This window comes from Ceraceosorus guamensis (assembly GCF_003144195.1).
Source record: "Ceraceosorus guamensis strain MCA 4658 unplaced genomic scaffold IE81scaffold_18, whole genome shotgun sequence".
NCBI classification, from domain to species: domain Eukaryota; kingdom Fungi; phylum Basidiomycota; class Exobasidiomycetes; order Ceraceosorales; family Ceraceosoraceae; genus Ceraceosorus; species Ceraceosorus guamensis.
Window position 1 is genome coordinate 111,072 of NW_020290013.1, and position 21,142 is coordinate 132,213.

The 21,142-nt window shown below is 56.4% G+C and overlaps 8 protein-coding genes across 8 annotated transcripts; 4 read left to right on the forward strand and 4 right to left on the reverse strand.

Annotated features, from left to right (window-relative positions):
* The first annotated feature begins 4,891 nt into the window (after positions 1 to 4,891).
* Positions 4,892 to 5,878, forward strand: IE81DRAFT_322240 (hypothetical protein). Its single transcript, XM_025513569.1, has 3 exons — positions 4,892 to 5,354; positions 5,509 to 5,662; positions 5,746 to 5,878. Exons 1-3 carry the CDS (start codon positions 5,239 to 5,241, stop codon positions 5,767 to 5,769), a joined length of 294 nt encoding a protein of 97 aa, XP_025370743.1. The 5' UTR covers positions 4,892 to 5,238; the 3' UTR covers positions 5,770 to 5,878.
* Positions 5,819 to 7,868, reverse strand: IE81DRAFT_322241 (inosine guanosine and). The gene is made up of 5 exons (XM_025513570.1): positions 7,156 to 7,868; positions 6,837 to 7,071; positions 6,671 to 6,759; positions 6,118 to 6,593; positions 5,819 to 6,050 (listed from the first exon to the last, which is right to left on the reverse strand). The coding sequence occupies exons 1-5, from the start codon at positions 7,438 to 7,440 to the stop codon at positions 6,017 to 6,019; spliced, it is 1,119 nt and encodes a 372-aa protein (XP_025370744.1). The 5' UTR covers positions 7,441 to 7,868; the 3' UTR covers positions 5,819 to 6,016.
* Positions 7,869 to 8,665: 797 nt separating this feature from the next.
* IE81DRAFT_300338 (DUF803-domain-containing protein) lies at positions 8,666 to 11,812 on the forward strand. The gene is made up of 7 exons (XM_025512213.1): positions 8,666 to 9,499; positions 9,605 to 9,707; positions 9,798 to 9,812; positions 9,892 to 9,967; positions 10,036 to 10,196; positions 10,281 to 10,572; positions 10,647 to 11,812. The coding sequence occupies exons 1-7, from the start codon at positions 9,098 to 9,100 to the stop codon at positions 11,410 to 11,412; spliced, it is 1,815 nt and encodes a 604-aa protein (XP_025370745.1). The 5' UTR covers positions 8,666 to 9,097; the 3' UTR covers positions 11,413 to 11,812.
* Positions 11,673 to 15,901, reverse strand: IE81DRAFT_322244 (cysteine proteinase). Its single transcript, XM_025513571.1, has 2 exons — positions 14,773 to 15,901; positions 11,673 to 14,687 (listed from the first exon to the last, which is right to left on the reverse strand). The coding sequence occupies exons 1-2, from the start codon at positions 15,526 to 15,528 to the stop codon at positions 11,766 to 11,768; spliced, it is 3,678 nt and encodes a 1,225-aa protein (XP_025370746.1). The 5' UTR covers positions 15,529 to 15,901; the 3' UTR covers positions 11,673 to 11,765.
* A 671-nt stretch (positions 15,902 to 16,572) lies between these two features.
* IE81DRAFT_71910 (hypothetical protein) lies at positions 16,573 to 17,068 on the forward strand. The gene has a single exon (XM_025517562.1). The coding sequence runs from the start codon at positions 16,702 to 16,704 to the stop codon at positions 16,978 to 16,980; it is 279 nt and encodes a 92-aa protein (XP_025370747.1). The 5' UTR covers positions 16,573 to 16,701; the 3' UTR covers positions 16,981 to 17,068.
* A 978-nt stretch (positions 17,069 to 18,046) lies between these two features.
* IE81DRAFT_365638 (hypothetical protein) lies at positions 18,047 to 18,887 on the forward strand (the record flags this gene model as incomplete). The annotated part of the gene is made up of 4 exons (XM_025516943.1): positions 18,047 to 18,137; positions 18,213 to 18,365; positions 18,431 to 18,678; positions 18,774 to 18,887. The coding sequence occupies 4 exons, from the start codon at positions 18,047 to 18,049 to the stop codon at positions 18,885 to 18,887; spliced, it is 606 nt and encodes a 201-aa protein (XP_025370748.1).
* A 36-nt stretch (positions 18,888 to 18,923) lies between these two features.
* Positions 18,924 to 19,823, reverse strand: IE81DRAFT_71914 (hypothetical protein). Its single transcript, XM_025517563.1, has 2 exons — positions 19,745 to 19,823; positions 18,924 to 19,667 (listed from the first exon to the last, which is right to left on the reverse strand). The coding sequence occupies exon 2, from the start codon at positions 19,641 to 19,643 to the stop codon at positions 19,038 to 19,040; it is 606 nt and encodes a 201-aa protein (XP_025370749.1). The 5' UTR covers positions 19,644 to 19,667; positions 19,745 to 19,823; the 3' UTR covers positions 18,924 to 19,037.
* On the reverse strand, positions 19,587 to 20,823 carry IE81DRAFT_71885 (hypothetical protein). The gene is made up of 2 exons (XM_025517561.1): positions 19,815 to 20,823; positions 19,587 to 19,667 (listed from the first exon to the last, which is right to left on the reverse strand). The coding sequence occupies exon 1, from the start codon at positions 20,568 to 20,570 to the stop codon at positions 19,875 to 19,877; it is 696 nt and encodes a 231-aa protein (XP_025370750.1). The 5' UTR covers positions 20,571 to 20,823; the 3' UTR covers positions 19,587 to 19,667; positions 19,815 to 19,874.
* Positions 20,824 to 21,142: the final 319 nt, after the last annotated feature.

Consider the following 21,142-nt stretch of genomic DNA (forward strand, 5'->3'; position numbering starts at 1 on the left):
AGCGAGCTTCATCATGGTTGCGAAGATCTGCTGACGGTTTCTGCTTGTCGCTAGTGGCAGGGTCTGCACGAGCTGCATCAGACTTGATGGCTTCCTGAGCCTTTGCTTTCCGTGTTTGGGCTTTCTTGACAGCAATCTCAGCCCGCTTCGCGGCCGCTTCACGTGCTTCGAGAGCCTCGGGAGACATGTTTTGCTGCTTTGTCTGCTGCTGCTGTTGTCTGAGTTTGGCGACTTCCTGCCTCGCGCGAGCGACAGCATCACTGGTACGCTGTAAAGCAAATGCCTGCTTCTCCGTCGCAGCAGGGGTAGATTCTGGGATGTGCTTGGAGGTCTGTGCGCTAGTGCTAGCAGTGGGTATCCGGTCGGCAGGCGACTGTGGAGCTTCTCCACGTGTGGACTCGCACCAGGCGCATTGACCATCAGCAGTGGGCTGTGCGGTACTTGGTGGCGCACCAACATCCCTATCTCGCGCTCCTTCTGCTGTATCGCGGCTTGGCGCTGAAGTCTCGTCTCGTTGGGCGGACACCTCAGGGCTCTTTGGCTCGGCGACTCCCTGGGCAGCCGTGGCCTTCGCTCCGCTTGCCGCTTCTGAGCCCGCATCAGAGACTTGCGAGGATGGGGCAGATGCTTTCCCGCGCTTTCTGGTGTTGTTGCGCCTCACACCACGGCTGGACTTTGGATTTCTAGTCGACGTGTTCGCCTCGTCCTCGGCGCTGCGTTGAGTCGATGGAGCCGGGGCGGTAGTGGTGGGAGCTGGCTCACGGCCCGGAGATGTCTCGTGATCATGTCGCGCCTCATCCGACTCGTCGTCCGCGCCACTACCCACCGCAGCTGCTTGCTTCGGCTTCGCATACGACTTGAACTTTGTTGGCACCTTAAATCCATGCTCTACCAGCCAGCCTCTCAAGAACGACCCTGCCATTTGTGCGCCCTTGAATTTGTTGAAAGGTTTCAAGGCTTCCAAGCGATCCAAGATTTTCGGCTGTCCGCCCTGAATGGTTGGGCAGACTGCTGCTTCGTGAGGCTTAGACTCTGCGCAGAGCGCACAGAGCTGCTTCCCATCTATGGTCAATACGCCCGGCCCTTCAGGGTTCGGTGGACGACCGCTATTGGCAGGCTTGCGAGGGCGGTCTTGTAGCTGTCCGTTGGATTCAGCCTCACTGACAACCTCAGAGCTGCGCCGAGCATCGACCGGAGATCGTGCATCTCTCGAGCGCGGAGCACCTTTTCCCGTAGTCTTTGACAGAGTGGGTGGCTGTTTAGTGGCAGGGACTGCTTCCTTCTGAGGGGCCGCCGATTTGGCTGCAGTACTGGACCGATGTTCTATCGCTTCGTCCGCACGGCCATTAGACGCAGCACTGGTCGAGTCTGCGCCAGACATGCTCTGCATAGCTTTCTCGGACGCCTGACCTTTCGTTCCACCTTTGCGCTGATGTTCCTTTGCAGCATCCTGAGCGCCTTTAGCAGCGTCTCTCGAGACCCGAGCTTCCTGTTCAGTCTGCCCAAAAAAGCTGGCCGCGTCCAGACCTGCCAAGGTGTAGCCCTCCTTCAAGAGTGCCTGCGCCTTAGCGCTCGCCCTGCGTTGTCTCTTTTGGGGAGTATCCTCGCTCGCATCTCCTTCAGATGCCGAGGTAGATGTGCGCGCTGCCCTCTGTGCCGCAGGCTCCTCATTGACAGCTGAGGTCTCTTTCCGTTTGCTGCCGTTTGGGTTCTGACCTGTACCGGTTGCAGTCTCAGCAACTGCACTTCCATTGATATTTGCTCGAGGTTCGTTGCGATCTACTGCTCCTTTCGACGCCTGAGCGCGAAGAATCTCATTGGCCATCGAGGCAACTTCAGACGCTGATCGTTCTCTGGCACTCGAGTCGTCTCCGTTACTCGAGGCATCTGTATCAATCGAGGCTTGCTCTGTCTGCGCGGTTCCTGGCGCTGTGGCGGCTGTGGGTGTGGGCGCCCGTGTTCCCTTCTTCATGCCTTGCGGCGCGCTCTCCGCAGGCTTCGCTGCGCCGTTCTGCGCAGTCTTGCTTGCTGTAGCGGAAGTTGAAGCGGCAGCGGGCTCGCTCTGGACACTGTGCCCGTTTGGCTGTGGAACAGGTCGGATGGCAGGCGATACAGAGGGACCTCCAGCACTGCCAGGTCGAGGTGGTCGTCCGGCGCTAGCAGCTTGAGGTGGTCTTCCAGCGCTGGTAGATTGAGGTGGTCTTCCAGCGCTAGCAGCTTGAGGTGGTCTTCCAGCACTAGCAGCTTGAGGTGGTCTTCCAGCACTAGCAGCTTGAGGTGGTCGTCCAGCGCTAGCAGCTTGGGGTGGTCTTCCAGCGCTGGTAGATTGAGGTGGTCGTCCGGCGCTAGCAGCTTGAGGTGGTCGTCCAGCGCTAGCAGCTTGGGGTGGTCTTCCAGCGCTGGTAGATTGAGCGGGTCGTCCAGTCGGGGTATTAGACCCAGGCGGTGGTGCTGGTGAATGCGAGGGCGGCCGCATGCTTGCTTGTGGCGAAGGGGCGCCTAGCCAAGGTGGCTGCCGCAGCGCTGGAGGGGGTAAACGAGCTACTTGCTGAGAAGGTCGCGCCTGCGGTGCAGGCGGCGATCCAGCCGCAACGGGCGGAGAGAAGCTCGTAAGATATGCTGGGTGCGGCGGTCTGGCTGAAAGGGGAGGAGAGTGAAACAGCGCCTGCAGCGGTGGTCTAGCTTGCGGCTGCGCTGGCGCGGACTTCGGGGGACGCCCGACACCACGTCGAGGGGCTATGACAGACTGTCCTTGTGGTGGAACAACGTGGCCATTGGGGAGCTGCCCAGACACATGCTGCGAATGGTGAGCTCCATCGCGGCTGGATGCGTTGGATGCGCTTGCTGCCGAAGTAGACGCCTGCGGTCTCGCTGAAGCAACGGCAATTTGCTGGCTAGCCTCTGCAGCATCTGTCGCATCTCCCGCACTGCTAATATCGCTAGAAGAGTCACTGTCGCCACCAGTATCGCTGCTAGAGGCGCCGCTGGCCCCCTGAGCTCCTGCTTCACCGGGCTTTTTTGCTCCTTGGGGCGCTTCTCGGCCACTGTTGCCATTCACAGAGGCATTGTCAGTGGCAGCAGAAGCAGCTGGTGGCTGCTTAGCTGCATGCGATACGGCAGGTATACCGTCTAGCGCTCCACTGACTAGCTGCGGAATTCCATTGGGCATTGATGGATTCTGATTAACTGCACCAGCATCATTCTGCGACGGCGGTGATCCTGCAGGTGCTGCCGAAGAACCACGCTGCATTCCATCCAAATGCGAGATTGGTGAGAATGCGACAGAAGTTCCTCGCGAGAGGCGATAGCCACGTTTGCCTTCCGCTTGCGATCCGACTGCTGCGCGAATGACAGGGCTTGGGACAGCAGCTTTGCCCATCGGTGATTGACGCTGATTGGCGGTTTGCTCCGGCCTTGAAGGGCCAGCTTCCGACGGTGTATCCATAACAGCCACGTCTACTATGATGTGGCCCTCGGCCCGCGCAGCATGCCTCAACGCGTGGAAGCCGTGCTCTGCATGCAAACGTCGCACAGTCCGTGAGCGTGATCCAGTGGGGTCAAGTGCTTCTAAGGCGCTCACCATCGTCAATCTCTATTCTCAGCTTCGTCCGCGCATGCCCAACTCTCGACACGTACGATAGCCTTACGGGAGCATGCAGCTTCGTAGAGGCAAATGCTTTTGCATTAGCCAGGGTCATATCATCTGAGAGCAGACGAAAGGTGAGTGAGTCCGCAATCCGCAGGGCGATGACACCTCTTCCAGCTCTCCCGTTGAAAAATGGGAGTTTCGGTGTCATTGCTTCAAGATGCGCATTCTTCACTCACCATCGAGGACTCTTTGGAAAGCAGTCTTGTCTGGCATCACGAAGCTCGCCAGGGGCTCGTGATGCAGATAGCCCACCGCGCCTCGCTTCGGCCTGCGGCTGTCAGAGGACTGCAACCGCCTACGTTTCCGCCTACGGACATCGTCTGCGATAGAGCTCGCATCGCTAGCGGACCCTTCGCTGTCGCTTGACCCGCCCGATTCATCTTGGCTGCCTGAATCGCCAGTGTAAGACGCTTCGGATGTCGATTGGCTTTCTGGCGAGGCGTACTTGTGCCGCTTGTAGCTGCTCCTCCGCCTGCTGCTACGACTCCTACTTCTGCTACGCTCTGCATCACTACTGAGACCATACTCGTGATCCCGCTTTCGTTTGCCTCGCGAAGGTGTTCGATTGGACGACATGCTGAGATGGTGCCTGCTTGAGCTATGTCGCGCCCTAGGTGTAGAATGTGAAGGTCGCTCTTCTTCCACCGAGGTTGACCTTCTCGAATACCTACTGGAAGTCTTGCCACCGCCGGCCATCTGCGCTATGCTCGCGGTCTTGGGTCGTCCGTTGTGGAGAGCAAGAGCGAGGATGCCCTGTCAGACCACGAAAGGGTCAGCCCTTTTGGCAAAACCAGGATCCTCACTTCGCGCTCGCTGTATCTGCCCAAAGCGGGAGATCGGGCCACTGAAGATCTGATGTTGGGCAAGCGGGAAGCAGTGAAGTGAGTGATGCTTGTGTATTGGGTGCGGAATAACAAGAAAGGAAGGACGACCATCACCATCTCATCCACACGACCACGCCTCGATCGAGCTTGTGCAAGCTTTTCGTGCATTCCACACGCGTGCATCGCAGCGCTTTCAGCTTGGCTGTGACTCTTGGCTTCTCAAATTCAAAAACATGTTTGGCGCGCGTCCGATTGGGTTTTGGCGCGTGCGCGTGTGGCGCGTCCTCCGCGGTTCTCCGCCGCGCGGCGGGCTACTCGATCTTGAATTTTGATTTGAGCAGCGCGATCGAATACAGAGCTCAGGAGCGAAGGGATACAACAACCACTCGATTCCAAATCAAATCTTGGATTTGAATCTAGCTCCGCCTCGATCCGGCAGCATCCATAAACACGGGAACGCAAGCGGCTTGTCTTGTGCATGACTGATCTCCACATGCGCAACCCCTCGAAACAGCAGCGACTGCTGCGCACCAAGGAATCGAGGAGTGAGTTGCAAGTCATCAATGGCGGTGAAAGGTATCTTGTATAGGCACTATACCGACTTTCCCCTCTCGATCCTCACCATCGTCAACATCCGCACATCGCGAGTCGACTGAATTCCAGCTTGTCTCCCGAATCGAATCGTCCGCACCCGCGCAGTACGGCTCTCTCTCTCACCACGTCTACGCACAACGTCGGCAAATCACCCGATTGTCATCAGTCACCATGGTCAAAGGTAGCGATATTCTGCTCTGCTTGGTCTGCATCCTCTTCCCACCTGCCGCCGCCGCATTCGTAGCCGGATGCTGCTCGTGTGATCTGCTGATCAACGTTTGCCTGACGTGAGTGCTCCTCTATCAAAATCTGTCAGCACGAGTGATCCCTAGGCACTCGTCGCGCCTTTCAAGGTGCACGTTGGCCGAACCTATTCACAATATGGCATTGACCACGACGCGTTCTTCTCCGCTCCTTGACCGATCGCATCCAATGCTGCAGCATCTTGGGATACATTCCCGGTCACATTCACGGATTCTGGCTCATTTACAAGAAAATGCGCGCAGAGGAGCAGTACGGAGCTGCCTATGTCTACCTGGGCAACGGCGAGTATGCAGCTGTTGATGCTGCACCTGCTGGAGCTCAGCCTCCCAACGTGAGTCGAGCAGCACGACCTCCTTAGCCTTACAAGCCACCAGCCGCAGGCTGACAGTGCTACCTTTCTCACTGGACCCGAAGTACGGGGCGGCAGGTCACGCTTAGCGGGCATATATGCTGATAAGCCATAGCACTCCTTTGGCATCTCGCGCGCATCGAAGGAGCAGAGAATTTGGATGATGGGAATTGCAATGATCAATGCATGTCTAGCTAAAAATCCTTTGTGGGACCAGACTGGGAGCTCTCAAGCTGGATATGCAAGTTGCGGGTAAGGAAGCTGGGTTTGCTTCCCATAGCTAAGCAGTGTGCTGGTACAACCATCTTGAGTAGACTCAAGTTGCAAAGCCGCACCTCAAGCGTCAGCAGTGAGGATCGTTCGCTCGACTCTGCGGTGATCGTCAGAAGCATGCATGATCAGCGCATGCTCGAATGGGCAAGGCGGTGAAGACTCACAATTTCCTGACATCATCAGCGCGTCGTCTTCCAACTTCGAGCACCTCTTCGTGATTTGCCGCCTCTCCTGCATCTTGTTTCCTGATCGCTTCCGCATCAAACGTTTTCCCAGTTTTGAGCTCCTGGCGTACCGCGGCATCGGCGTCAAAGTAAGGCGTGACGACGACCTTGTTGGTGACGAGCGAGATGCCCAAGATGCGCAATCCCAAGTGTCTAGCAGAGATGACTTCGGGCACTGTGCTCATCCCCACGCAATCCGCACCTGCACTTCGCAGGAAACGAGATTCAGCGCGCGACTCGTACGTTGGTCCAGCGACGTAGGCGTAGGTGCCCGAGCGGAGTAGGGACAGCGTCTCGGTTCCGAGAGACGCTGCGGAGCGATACAAAGCTAGTCTAAGAGCTGGGTCGTATGCATCCGACATGGCAATGAAGCGAGACCCCAGCTCGAAATTTTCGCCAATGAGAGGGTTCATAGACTTGCGAGTGGGAACGCGAATTTGTGAGCTTTGAGAGGGATGGTTCCGCAGCGATGTAGGTCGCCGCCCATACTCACAGAGAGCGTCGGTAGCGAGAGGTGATCATGCATGGCCATGATAGTGCCTACGTCCCAATCAGGATGCAATCCGCCCGATGCGTTGGTGACTAGAGCACGCAGAGTGCGACGGGAGCGCAAGGACGTGAGCTGCATCCTGATCGGCCTATCCGAATCATCAACGTACCGACGACGGATGATGCGCCCAGTAGCTTGAAGAGACGCACCAGCATGGCGGCATCTTGAGCATCGTAACCTTCGTACAGATGGAACCTGCCAAGAGCTGCTACGACTGGAATCCTTCTGCTTGTAGTGCCATTCTGGGCCTTTTCTTCTGCGCTAAAAGCGGCGGATGAGGACTTGCTGAGGAAGCCAAAAGCGAATGCGGACTTGTGACCCTGGACCGTTGATCTCGGCATGTGCTAAATGTATCGCGGGCGGGAGGTGCACAAAGGTCGTGTGAGCCAATCATGGATCGCGGCACGAGCCAGAGCAAGCATACATACAGGTATATCGGCATACTGGACATCTACCCGCTCCTCCAGATGATCTGCCAAGCCGCCCAAGCCGGAGCCGCAGATGATACCCCAGGTAGGCTGGCACAATTCATTTGGCAGGCGCGAAATGATGGCGCGATGCGACTCTTGCAAGCGCGCAAGCGGCGTTTCGGGCCTGTTCGCGTTGCCGTTACCATTACCGTGGCCGTTGCGGTGCCCATTCCCTTTTGCTCCGTTTCGTGTGGATGTACCGTTGCCGGATCCGTTCAGAAGATCATCTTGAATACCGGACATGATACTTGGGTAGCCGATATGCCTTTCAGTGGGTGGGGATGAAGTACCTTGACCTGCAGAAGAGGTCGTCCGCGAAGGCGAGACTCTGATAATGCGGACCTAGTGATCGATCCGCTTTGACCCAGAACAGGATCCGTCCGAGCTCTTCACCGAAGGTTACCGGTCGGCCGATGATCCAAGTTTGCTTGCAAAGCCGAGATGATCACAATGATGACCCCGTCCAAGCGCTCTTCGATCTCGCTACCCAGACTCTCTCGATCTCTTCTCGGCTACTCGACAGCTTTTGACTTGCGCTTCAGCAATCTTGAATGTGATGATTGGAGGCTCAATCACGAATGCGCGCAAGCGTACATGAAAGGTGTGCGATTTAGAATCGATCAAGAGTCAAGAGTCTTGAGTGCCAAGGTCTCGTTGGGATGAATCACAAATGGCGAGACAGCAGAGAGCCCCTTCCTCCACATCCCACAACCCCACCAAATCGTCGCGACTTCCCTTGCATGGCTGTGTGCATGCTCTCAGCTCTGCATGCAGTGAAGTGTACGTTATACCGGTACATGCACGCTTCCAGCTGGCATCTCGCCTTCGTGATTTCTCTCTCTCTCTTCTGTCACAAGCTGAATCGCTCAAGAAGAGCCCGCGTCGCCCACGTGGATGCCACATCGCTATGGCGCCCACCGTGTCCTTGAACTCGACGGCTTGCTTGGTAGGAAGCGTGCTTTTGATCATGATATACATGTATGCAGCATGCTGTACAATACAGCATGTTGCTTGTCATACACGCGCCCTCCAAGCAAAGTATTATACACAGCTATAGGCTGACTATGGCCAGCGTTCGCGCACGCACAGCGGCCACCACGCGCAGCGCCAAGACTGGTCAAGTGCTGCGCGCTATACGTGACTGTGACTCATCTCAGCCTGCCACATCCGCGCGTACGCGAGCGCGCCGCGTTGCGCGGTGCCAGGCTGCGCGTCGCAGTGCTGTATGCTGCATGGGCGCGTGTGGCATGCGCCACAACAGCAGCTGCCGCGCGCCGACCGAAGCAAACCCACGGCTGCTGCTGCTATCGCGTGCTGATGTTGCGGCTGCTGCTGCTGATGCATGCATACATGCATGCCGCCACGAACGAACGACGGTGCTGAGGGCTCGCGAGGGCTCGTACTCGTCACGAAGGCATGTGCTCGCTGCTGCTCGTGAGGTGATGGAGCATTCACATTCGCGGTGGTCACGATCATTCGCAACTGTGACGGCAATTCTCGTTTGACGAACCTTGACCCCTTCATATACATCGCGTCTGCCGCGTCACTCCATACCGCTCATTTCGGACCGCACTCCTCCCAAAAACGCCGGACGCTGTTCCATCGGCCGCCCCAACCACAGTCAGAATTTCAAGCAGGCTGTCCTCGGCAGCCAAGCAACACGCGAGCCTTTCGATTGCCGCGCCTCGCCTAGGCAACTTGCACGAGACGGGCTCATCGGAAGTTTATACGCCCACACTGCTTCATCCGAACCATCACATTCATTGTGCGACGCTGACCTGAAGCATCACCATTGTAGAATCTGGGCCCGCCTACTACTCCCTACAGCACAGTCGAAGCCGACTCCCGGCCCTTCAGCTCGGCATAGAAGTGCGCAAGTCTTTTCTTCGAGATCAGCAAGATGACCGACAGAGTCAGAGACATGGATCCGAATCTCGAGTGTCGGCGGAGGGGCAGAAGGAGGCGTGCTGGTGGTAGGCTCTTGTACGGTAGTAGAGCACGACTGTATGTGCTGCTGGTCAGCATTGCATGTTTCTGGGCATCTCTAGCAGCAGCATCGCCCCATCCCGCAGCCGAAGCTCGTCCAACGGACTGGCTCCCACAGTCAGCTTTGGACTATTCAGACGCCCACAGCGCAAGGATCACGGCAGGACAAGCGACAGCGCAACACAGGACAGGCTCAAATCACACTGCGCGAGAAGGAAGCGGATTGAGCTCGTTGACTAGAGACAAGTGGATTGGGCTTGGACTCGCCATTTCGAGCTCTTTGGCCATTGGAACGAGTTTCATCATCACCAAGAAGGTGAGTTGCGAGCGAGCGCCAAAGTCGAGTCCATACTTCGTCTGGGCGAGCTGAGTGCACTTACTCCCAATCTTCGATTGCCATCATTGCGCCCCCTCGCGTCAGGGACTGATGGATGCGGCTGATAGATCAACAGGAACGGGCGGCATGGCCTCCGATGGTCACTACTACTTGCAAAACCCCATCTGGTGGGCTGGCATGTCTACGAGTACGTAATTCGTCGTCGTGCCACAGTGTATACACTCACATCTCAGAGGCTGACAGCAGTGTCCATCTTTGCTGCGTCGCTCCCTTGCAGTGATTGTAGGCGAGGGTGAGTTAGCGCTGGCCGCACCCACCGGCTAACTCAAGTAGACTTGCTGATCGTCTCGCGCCCTTTCTTGCCTCCTAAGTTGCCAACTTTGCGGCCTACACATTTGCGCCTCCCATCCTAGTCACGCCTCTGGGCGCGCTCTCCGTGCTCATTGGGTGAGTCGGTCTAGATGCTTTCATGCTTCTGGGCTTCTGAGCTGATTCGCATGTTTTGTGGGCGACAGAGCGGTCCTAGCATCCTTCATCCTAAAGGAGGAGCTGGGAAGTTTGGGGCGCGTAGGATGCACGCTTTGTCTGGTGGGAACAGTCATCATTGTGGTCAATGCACCGGAGGACAAGGAGATTCAGACAGTGGATGAAATTCTGAACTACGCCATTCAGCCAGGTGAGCCGCACGACTCTTGGGCATGATTGTGCAAGTCCTCTTTCAGTGCTTACTTGCGGACGAGATCACACCTTGCCATCCTAGGCTTTCTGACCTACTGCTTGTTCGTATTGGGCTACGCAATATGGGCCATTTGGAGACTCGTGCCAATTTATGGCAAGCGCACGCCTCTGGTCTACCTCTCCATCTGTAGCTTGGTCGGCAGCGTCTCTGTCATGGCTGTCAAGGGCTTTGGCGTGGCGCTGAAACTCACGCTGGATGGCAACAATCAATTCACGCATCCAAGCACGTACTGCTTCGCTCTCGTCACTGTGGTTTGCATTCTGGTTCAAATGAACTACTTCAACAAGGCGCTGGATCAATTCTCTACAAATATGTAAGTGCATGCGCTGCAATCGTCTCGTAGCACATCTGTGCTGATGTCACTCTTTGCTGTTCGTCGCACTGCAGTGTCAATCCTATCTATTACGTTACTTTCACTACATCTACCATCTTTGCAAGTTTCTTACTCTTCAACGGATTCAATACGAGTGGACCGGCTTCCGCAGTGTCGCTGCTCGGAGGGTTCTGCGTCATATTCATGGGCGTATACCTACTCAACTTGAACAGGCTGGTTGATCCAGCTACGCAACAACCGCGCATGTCGTTGATGACAGGAGAGGGAGTGGCGGGAACAGGCAGATTGAGCGAGGCACACGATCGTTTGCTGGGCAACAACGATTGGAGAGGTCGAAGCAGCATGCAGTACCCCCCTTCACGGAGAGGATCTTATCCTGCTCACACTCGGAGAGACAGCAGCGGCAGTGTGCTATTCAGCGCTTACGACAACGAAGAGACCGTCGGCTTGACCCAGCTGAACGAGAGCGATGAAGATGCGGACGACAGCGCAGGGTCTCATCAACCCAAGCACGAGATGCGCACAAATGTTCGAAGTGCACCTGCTCCTCTCTTGACGCACGCAAGGAAACCCAGCTTGAAGGCGGCTAGAGTGGCCAATGGGACGCTGAATAGCACGTTGACTGGCGCACCACGCGCTACGAGCCCTCAATCCGCCCCTACTTCAGCTGCGGGCACAAGAACACCTGTCAGGCCCACTTCGGTCGGGTCCACCAGCTCGGTCGGGTCTGGTGTCGCCCACACGCCATCCGCCACTACGCCTCGATCTCCTTCCGATTGGCGCGGAGTTCCTTACGTCACCCAGTCCGATCGCCGCTGAGACGCAAGATGATTTCGAGTACGCGACGTCTTTGGCGCACTCAAGAGTTTGGATGTGCATGCATGGGTCGAAGGGCGGCGTACTCAGCTTTGGAATCGTGTGCGCCTCTCTCATTTAGATTCACTGGCAACCTCTTGGACTGGCTTTCGCCTACAGTCACAGGCAGATTGTTCAAACTTGGTCGTCGTCTGCCCCAGCATCGTCTTTACAATCGAATGACGACGCCGAATGTACGCACAATTTTCCTGTCTCTCTCTCTGTGTAGTCATGCGGGCTTATTGCACATGGAAGATGCCATTAAAGGATGCTATTGCATGATAGTCTGATGCGTTTCTAATACGGCGACTTCTTTTCTAGACGCGCTCGTAGAATGCAATGTACACCTTTGCGCGTAGAACCTCCTCCAAGCTTGCAGGTCGGACAAAAGTGTCAGAGGTGTAGAGCCAATACCTCTCCTCGGCTGGGAATGGCGACGCCGCAGCGCCGCTAGTCGCCGGCGTGCTTGCCTTGCTGGCGGACGATCGGTTGCTAGAAGCGGCCGTACTACCGCCAGACTCGGCAGGCGTCAGCTGAAGGCTTGCCAAGCTTGAGCTAGCAGAAGAAGTCGTCGCAGCGGAAGTGTGCGGGCTGACTTCGCTCGATGCTTCTTGCGCCACAGGTGCGCGCGGAGAAGCGACTGCGGGCTCTGCTGGCGCTGCCGCATGATGAGAAGCCAGCACGTTGGTCTGGTCGGCGACGGTCGTGGTGGGAGTAGTCGAGTCCGTGGGACTTGCCGCAGCCGAGGTCGCGGGCTTCGCAGCGTTTGCTGATTGAGTCTTGGGCATGGGCGCCTTTACAAATGCCGTGTAGTGACCTGACGTCATTGTACCCTCATGCACCACTACAGCGTACAATCGATACTTTGTGCGTTGATCTCCACCATTTGCGCCTGACTTGAAGCCGCTATGATCCTTGCCATGATGCCGACCAGGCCAATGCCACTTGGCGTGCTTCTTGTCGTCTAATCTTTCGGAAAGCTGCGACTGTTCCGTGGCTCTCAGAGCTCTGGGATCGCTGCTCGCCTTAAGACGACCATGACGATCGTATTCCTCACGCGGAGGAGCGAGGAAAGGCGAAAGATCCAGCCATTCTGGGATGGAGATGAAATCATCGATCTTCTTGCTGCCGCCTGCAAGAGACGCAAAACCGAAGGAGCGATTGTGCTGGAATCGCTTGAAGTGGACCACGAGCACGGGCGGTGTCGATGCGATCAGGTACCGCTTGAGCGCACGCCTAGGCACAGATTGCGTTGAGCGCCTGCGCTGGCTAGGTGCCGCATCCACAGCAAAGGATACCGAAGGAGCTCTATGTGAGTTCTCTAAGTCCGAGCTGAACGCTTCAGTGGCAGAGCCCGCGGTGTGAGCGCCCGATGTGGACGACACATCCGTCTCGGACGTGCCTGATGCTCGCACAGCTTCGTCATCCGAGGTGAGATCTTCATCTGAGAACGTGTCGTCTGCCGCGAGCTTGCGGATCGGCTGTGGCGCCTGCAAGCGTACGCGGGTCTTGCTCCAATCGACAGAAGGCTCATCGCTCGTCGACTTGGGAGACGTCGTCTCTATGGTAGGTATGGGTCTGCTAGACGCAGGGTGAGAGCCAGTGATGCTTTGCAATTCTTCAATCTCTGCAAGGTGATCAATGGCGCCAGCAGGCTCAGCTCGAGCTTCGCGAGCGGCAGCTTCGGCCAGCAAAGCGCCCGTTCGAGGGGTGATAGTCTCCGTTGCGGCGACATCTACGGCAGAATCTTGACCTTCGACCAAGGGACCTGGCAGATCCCTTGTGTCTTCCGAGCGATCGCTGCTGCTAGATGCGGGTATGGACAGAGCAGCAGCGCGTGTGGCGAGGGCACCCACCGTACGCTCACACTCGGCTGCATCTATCTCCGATGCATCGTCATCGGAGCTCTTCTCGCTCTCGTCGCAGCTTTCTCCTCGCCGAGTGCGTTTACGTATGTGTCGCAAGCGTTCTGCGGGTGTAGGCGGATTGGAGAGCCTCCAGCAACGCTTGCAGGAATACATGTTGTCTCCTTCCAGGGCTTCCACAGCGCAAAATGCCGTTAGAGACTTGACGAGATCCGTGTTTTGCTGCGTGGCAAGAATATCAGGTGGTGCTGCTTCCTCGAACACGGAGCTACCTGCAAGCCCAGACGTCCTTGAATGCGCAGCTGAGGTCGCCGCTGCTACGGCCGCATCTGCTACAGACCCAATCGGCTGAGGAGCGTGAGAAGAGGCGCCGGCCCAGCGTCCCCAAAAGGATCCAGCATTCGAAGGCGCATCGGCTTTTGGCAACTCAGAAAACAGCCTAGACGTGTACTGGGATTGCTTCGTCTGCTGTCCCTTTTTCGAAACGCCTCTTGCATCTGCCTCAAGCTCGCCTCTCGACCTAGCTTCAACGCCGCTTGGACTTGCGCTTCTGCTGCTCGAGACAGGAGTCTTTGGTCTTCTCCCGCTGACAGCCCGAAGCAAATTGGCTCCTATGTGCCCTTCCGCAGGCCTAGCAAACGCCCTCTCCGCATCTGTGTAAGCCACAAAGTCAGGAGCCAGCTTCATGGCCGCGTGGTCTGGCACTGGAGTCGCGCGCCCCTCAACAGTCGCATCGTGATCGCGTCCATGGCTTTGCTGTGAGCTGCCATCGGTGCTGGTGCCCGTTGTGGCAGATGTGGACGCCGTCGCCTCAAAATTGCCCTCGCTCTTCTTGTTCCTGAGCATGGCGCTCTTGGGGCGGATGATCTCGGTGGGCCTCGAAGGTCGCGAGGTGGTGGACAGTTCGGTCTCTACATCGCTGATCTGGTGTTCTTGCAAACGCTGCTGCGCTCGAGGGGTCTCGGCTGCAGATCGAGGCCTCACAGGCGGCTTCGAAGCAGATCGTCTCCACTTGTCCGCCATCTTGGCTATCCGGTCTCGCTTGCGACCCTTGGCCTCCAGCTCGGGCCGCACAGCCAGGCTCAGATCGAGGAAATCTTCGTAATTGTGCGACACGTGCTTGCAGCCCTCGCAGACAACAGCTGACAGAAGCTTGCCCCCAAAGAGATGATCGATGAAAGGGCTCATGGGAAGGTCGAGCTGCTCGGCAGGTGACGCTCCCTCAGAGGCTAGCGAGTGATCGCCAACAGCATCAGCTCGAGGGGTGGATACTTCTTCGGAAATTTCGGAAGCCAAGTCCGCGTGAACTTTGCTACGGGGTAAACCTCGCCTGCGACCAGACTTCTTGTCAGATGGCTGCAGCTTTTTGATGAGCTGTGAGGTACAGACAGACATCCAGCTCCCCGTGATGAGCTGAGCGACTGCTAGGTGTTTGCTCTCCCGCACAGCATACACTCACATCGGATTCTTCCATTCGCATTGCGTCCAACAAGTGCCTCAGCAGCTCGTGTCCATCCTGCTGCCCATATTCCCCATACTGATCGTACTTGCGCGTCATGAGGGTGAGCAGCGGCTTGGGATTGACCGAAGCAGAACTCTTGCCTCGCTTGTGTGAAGAAGATCCCACAGCAACCCTTCCGCCCTCGGTCTCTGACCATGTCTGCTCCAGCACCTTGCGAAAGGCGCTGTTGAGCGGAACATCCTTTTCGTCTGCCTTTGTGATGACAAATGTTCCATTCTCGATGGCCTCAGCACCATCCAGACTTTTCGCAGAGGGAGTGGAGCTGTCGGGCGCCGACATCACCGAGGGTCGCCTGCTAGCGGGTGCTGATGCCACTCTGCCATTCCTGTGATCGACGAGCCGCAAGACTGGACTCTTGGCCCGCTCTATCGGCCATGCAGCATGCTCATGCGGAGCGTCTTCGAGCTTGCTGCCCGAAGCGAATGCTGGTGAAGATCCTCGTCTGAGTGCCAATTGGTGCGAGCTGACCAAGTCTGCGATGGGGGTGGCCAAGTCCAAGGAAGCGGGATGTGGATGATAGGAGTCGCGCAGAGCAGTGGTGACGCTGAGACCTTGCAGCACGCTATTCAGGAAACATGTGTTGCCCAGATTAACGAATCCTGGATGGCTGGATGCAGCGAGTGCGGCTCTCTCATTGGCCGATTTGCTCTCTGAAGTCGGCTTGGCAGGGCTCACACCCTTGTTGGGTGCCATGGATGCGAGCCAAACAGCGGGATCGATTCGAGCAACACCGAGCCGAGCGTGGCGTGCGTAGATGTCGAGCACCGATGCAGGGGAACAGATGACCTAAATGCGAGTGGAATGTGACCTTCGAGCGATGTGTCCGTGCGTTGGCACTAGGCTTGCAGTCGTGCGAGGTCAATGTGGAAAGTCCGTCTGCGTGCTGGTGAGATGAGATGAAATGTAGATGACAGGGGATGCTGGGAGTATATCGTGCGGGCAAGGGTGACACGGCTTTGCTTTCGCCTTCAAAGGGGTTAAAGATGATCCTATCGGTGGGAGAGTCTTGAGTAGGTGTACAATGAGGACCGGTCGCTGATCTCGGAAGTCGTGGGCTCAATCACAATCACAACCGCACACAAGGCTTTCATTGGTGTGCTGCTGCTGTTTTAAGGCACGTTTTCGGTCGGTGATGCAGCAACGCACGCGCGCGCGCGCGTGTGCGCCACACACACAGCAGCGCTCCTCATCTGCTACTGTGCGCGAAGAACCCATGATGACGGATATACGCGCGAGCGTCGGCGCATCATCAGACACGACGCCGATGCCGACTCGCGCATCATCCATCAAGTCACTTCAGCAGTCACGAGTCAACGCGAGTGGATCAAGGCGGAAAGGAAATGCCGGCTGCTGAGCGCGCGGGGAGCGCAGCAGCATCACCGCGCGCGCGTGCGCACCCGCGCTTCAGCATGACAGCCAGATTGGCGGACACCTGCCCGAACAGTCCGAGCGACGTCTGAGCAAGCTGACGATGACCTGCGCAGTCACGAGTCACGAACACATCTCGGCTCGTACGAGGAGAGGCCACCTGCAATCAGGCAGTCGTGATAGCTATCGTTGCGCTCGCTCAAGGTCAAGAGTCATTCAGCGAGTGCGACAGCCAGGATGACGTTATAGCTGGAGCTTGCCAAGCCAAACAGCATCAGGTCGAGTCCCCCCTTCGTCATTTGTTGGGGGTCGTTGCATCGTGGCGCGTGCATGCAGTCAGCTGTCGTGCGGGGCTCCCTTCAAGATGAACGGACAATCTTCATCAATCTCTGACTCCGTTGCACCGCTACCGCTTTCGGCATCGCAGCAGCTTTATGGCAGCTGGCTGAGTCACCGCAGTAGTGAGTGGATCAGTTTAAACATTAGCGGTAGACCAAAATGATACAGAGCAACGACGCGGGTTCAGCAGAGGGCCCAAATACATCTCCACCCATTTGTCCTCTCTGTCTCTCTCTCTCTGTCTGTCTCTCTCTCTTTCGCGCTCTCTCTCTCTTTCTTTCTCTCTCTCTCTCTCTCTCTCTCTCTCTCTCTCTCTCTGTGTGTGTCGCCAGTAAATTATCACCGGAGGAGTGTTCGGATCCACATGGCTATGTCGTTGACCTCTTCTTTAGCTTCTCTAAGAACAGAACAAAAGCCTTTTCTTTGCTTGACTGTTAAGTCATGCCAAAAGAGACTTCGATGAAAAGGAGTCGCGGGATTATATGCTGCTTCCCATCAATACTACGTAACACAAGGTATTGCCATGTTTGCTCAGTGGTAACGCGTCGGATGCGTATGTATTGGGCACTGAGCGCGATCCAGCTCTATGCGCGGCCGGTAAGAGTGGAGGCGGGGTTATAATTCGTGGGGTGTGTAAATCTGCCACCCAATAGGTGACACACGCGTACACGTTATCCCCCCATGGCTTATGATGGCCAAACAATTTGGCAAGGACCCTAAAAACTGCGCTGTATAAAAAAGTAAAAAAGATGTGACAACAAAAATCCCAAAGGAAAAAGGAAGCAAAAACAAGTCAAACCAGAAATGAAACCAAAAAGCGGAAAACAAAATAGAAAACTCCTGGAGTGAAATCGCAGAAAATCCCAAATGAAACAGCACCATATCCTCTTTTTTGCACTTTTGTCCAGCGTTATGTACTACGTCCTGTGATGTGCGATGCTCTTGCGACATCTCGACGGCAAGGCTTTGTGTCATGGCCCGGGCGCGCGCGCGCGCGCCTAAATGTACCTTTGATGATCGCGTCGCTACTCCTCCACAATACCATGACCTTCCCTGTGACTCGACTGACACTTTGGATCACCCAACGCTTCACTCTGCACTCTTGACTTGAGAAATCCCTGTCCGAGTACTCCTGGCAAGAACACCAGCAAAATCCACGTGACTTGATGTTGTTCTGCCTAGTGAGCGGGTGTTGAACGTGTAAGACCCAAGGAGATGCTCGAATACAAGGATCATGTGGCGTTGGCCGCGCTGGGGGAGTACAGCAACGCAACAGGACATGGTGGTATGCAGTACTGACCTATTGATCTAGTCATCTAGGCTGGGGAGAGGGGCTCTTGACTCAGGCTAGCAGACAGAACAGAATAAGATAGTATTTGCAACAGAGAGATCACTGCTAGATCCTTATTGCACGTTAGCCGGTACGATCAGGAATTGGACTTGCTACGCCTACAATGACTATACTGGCCCCTATAGTTGGTGGCCGAGCACCAGCATTCTGCCCATGGGAGGTACAGGAGCAATTTGGGACTACAGAAACCATTTGGCATGCACAGGATCCCTGGAACCTGTCAAGACGCGCAGTATGGGGGCACGTGAGCGGGACCCAAGGTAAGATCGGTGTTGTGTCTACCAATCACAAGGAATAAGTGTGGGGGCGTCCAGCGCAGGGAGAGTCTATGGCGCGGCTAGGCGGGGCTCTCCAGGGACGTTTGGTGGCGCGTTGACGGCGGGCGGCGGCGGCAATGCTGAGAAGGCTAGCAGCTTCAATGAGACCGAACGCTCCTCGAACATTACGCTCATGACAGTCTTCTACTTCACTGGTGGGTGCGACCTTCTTGCCCACGCTTTGGAGGCTCGTCTTATCGTAGCGCTCTCCCTCCCTCAGACTACGGTAAGCTTGACCGCTGGACCCGCGCTTCGGCTCACGGTGGCGCCATCAAGTGGTGGGACGAAGGCATGAAGCAGGGCAGGTACAAGCACTTGACGATCGCCCACGAGCTCTACCGAGTGCCTCGAGGACGCTTCGAAAGCGTGTATGTGAATAGCGCCTTGCTGGGTCTGAGCTCGACTTCTGTCAAGACGGATCGTGGGTGGGTCAGGCCCGTCGTCGATGCCAGCATAGGCGCTTTGCGCGTGAGTGCCATGTAGGGGAAAGACGCTTTCGTAGTCGTAAGTCGGAACGCCTCGCTTAGCTGACAGGCGCATCACGACCCTGTTGCATTCCATAGACATCACGCGGAAGGCAAGCAGGCATCCAAGCATCATCGGGCTCGCCCGGCAAGAACGACAAAGCTTCCATATACCCTCGAGCCACAGCCCCGCCCGGCTTTGTGTCTCCCTGATGCACCAGCATGGAGATGGGGTTGCGCCTCACGTACGGTAGACATGGCTGCCAGTGATGGAAGCTCGTGTTGCTCGGAAGCTTGTATTGCTCCTCGGCCCGAGTGGACCATTATCCACACTTGTAGATCACCGCTTTCCCAACTCAAGCATCAATCGTTGACACCGTCCCCTATCTCGGCTAGTTGCGCCTTTTCTGCTGGGGCGTCGTTGCCCACAGATTCCTTTGCACTTTCCGTCTGTGCCCGATGTTGCAGCGCCCACGCTCTTGCCTTTGCCAGCCTTGAAGCTTTCTGCGTCCCTGATCTTTCGGCGCGAAGGATCTCTCGTCCGGACGTTGCAGAACTCTGGGCCGCGTCTGCTGGCTCGGCTTCCTGCTTGGGTTCCTCTTGCGGCTCCTGTGACATCTCGCTTGCTTGTGCGGGTATGGACGCCTGTTTCCCGCTGCCTGAATGTGCATCAGCTTTGCGCTCGACGGCACGATTTGCTGTCAATTGCACTTCATGACCTTCATCGGTACGCCCAGCATCGCTACCGCTCTCGCTGTCATACCCAGAGAGTAGCGATGCTTGCGGAGTGGATGCAGGAAGCTGCACGTTCTCTCCACGCAACAGCCTCTCCCACTCCACTCCCCACCTTTTTTCTTCTCCCCTTCTCAAAAAGGAGAAACGATGATCGCCCCCGTGATTAGCTAGGATGCGCATCTCCAATACGGATGGCGTGGATGAGGATCTGATCGCTGCTGCTGTGCGTCGCATCAGCGCTAACTGTGCTTCTGTGAGCTGTTGGGATAAGGAGAACACGGGAATCTGATCAGCACGCTGAGCAGAGAAGGTCAGCAGTCGTCAAGCTAGCTCACGCGTCATCCAGCACCGCTCTACCAGCTTTGACACTACGGAAATCGCTCGGATGATCCAGATACAACGCACGCAGACGAGCCTCTCAGGACATATTTGCCTTAGTCGTGCTATTCTGGCATCTGTGTCCGATCATGGCGCATACATGGCCCTTTCTGAGATGTATAGTGTAGCGTACCCGCACCATGGCGGACAGCAGCACATGCTCAAATACTCCACGATGCCTTTCTCGTCACACGAGCAGCTCACCTTCCATTTCTCTTTCTCTGCTTGCTCCCTGGCTTCCTTCGCCGCAGCACGCTCCGCCTGCTCCCTCGCATCGCGCTCTTCGATTTGCCTTATCCGATCCAATCGAATCTTTTCGCGCTTCTGACGCAAGTACTCTACGACTTCCTCTTCTTCCAGGTCTTGCAACTCTGCCGCCTCTTCTTCGTTCAGAGGTGGTTTGTCGTCCTCCTGCAGAGTGGCGGGGTGGGTCTCAGTCGTTGGTATGGCTTCTGCATCGTCGGCCACATAAGGCACATCCAGATGAAAGACGTCACGATGCTCCTCTTCACTTTCTCCGTCACTGTCTGAATCATGATCGCGGCGAGGACTTTGAGATTTCCGCACAGCCCATATACTTCCTCTCTCTACGCCTCTCGAGGGTGAGAGGCGAGCTTGTTCTGCTATCGTGCGTCTGCGAACACCAGAGTCTCGGTCTCCTGCGTAGGCAGGGACGTCGGCGTCGGGCGAGTGAGCACGACCATCGTCTGAAGAGTCGTTGGGATTTGGCGCATCGTCATTGTGACGAAATTTCCTTCGCTTTCGTGATAGATCTTTGCCCATGCTGCCATACCGAGCTCGGCTGCAAGATTAGCCTGACCGCGAGTCAAGGACGCCTGGCTTTGTACGAAGTCTTGAAGGGGGCAAGACGTTGTCTGGCACAGTCTAAGTCACGAGTAGCAGTCTCGCAAGGGAAGTGATGTTCAAGGGTCAAGCGATGAAGGTCTCCTGCCGCGCGTGAACGGCGCAAGTCACGAGCGTGAGTCCCCGACGCGTGGAACAGGAAAGCAACACCGGTCGCGGCCGGCAAACAAATTCACGCAAGCGTGCCCAGCAGCTGGCTGTTGCACCACGCTATACATGACTATATATGGCATTCTTGTCCACCCGCATCTGTCAGCAAGGGTGCTACATGATAAAGTTCACACTCACGATTGTTCATCAAATACGCGCGTTGCTGGTGCCGGTCGCTCGAGAGATTGATCCACCGCTCTCCTGATCTCTACGGCGAGCTGAAGCTAGGCAGCACTGATGCTGCACGGCGAGTGTGAATTCTGCTCCAGCAGCAATTATGAAGGGACTGTGCCAAGTGAATGATATCAAGCCGCGCGCGTCTACATGGCCGCCCGCCCGGC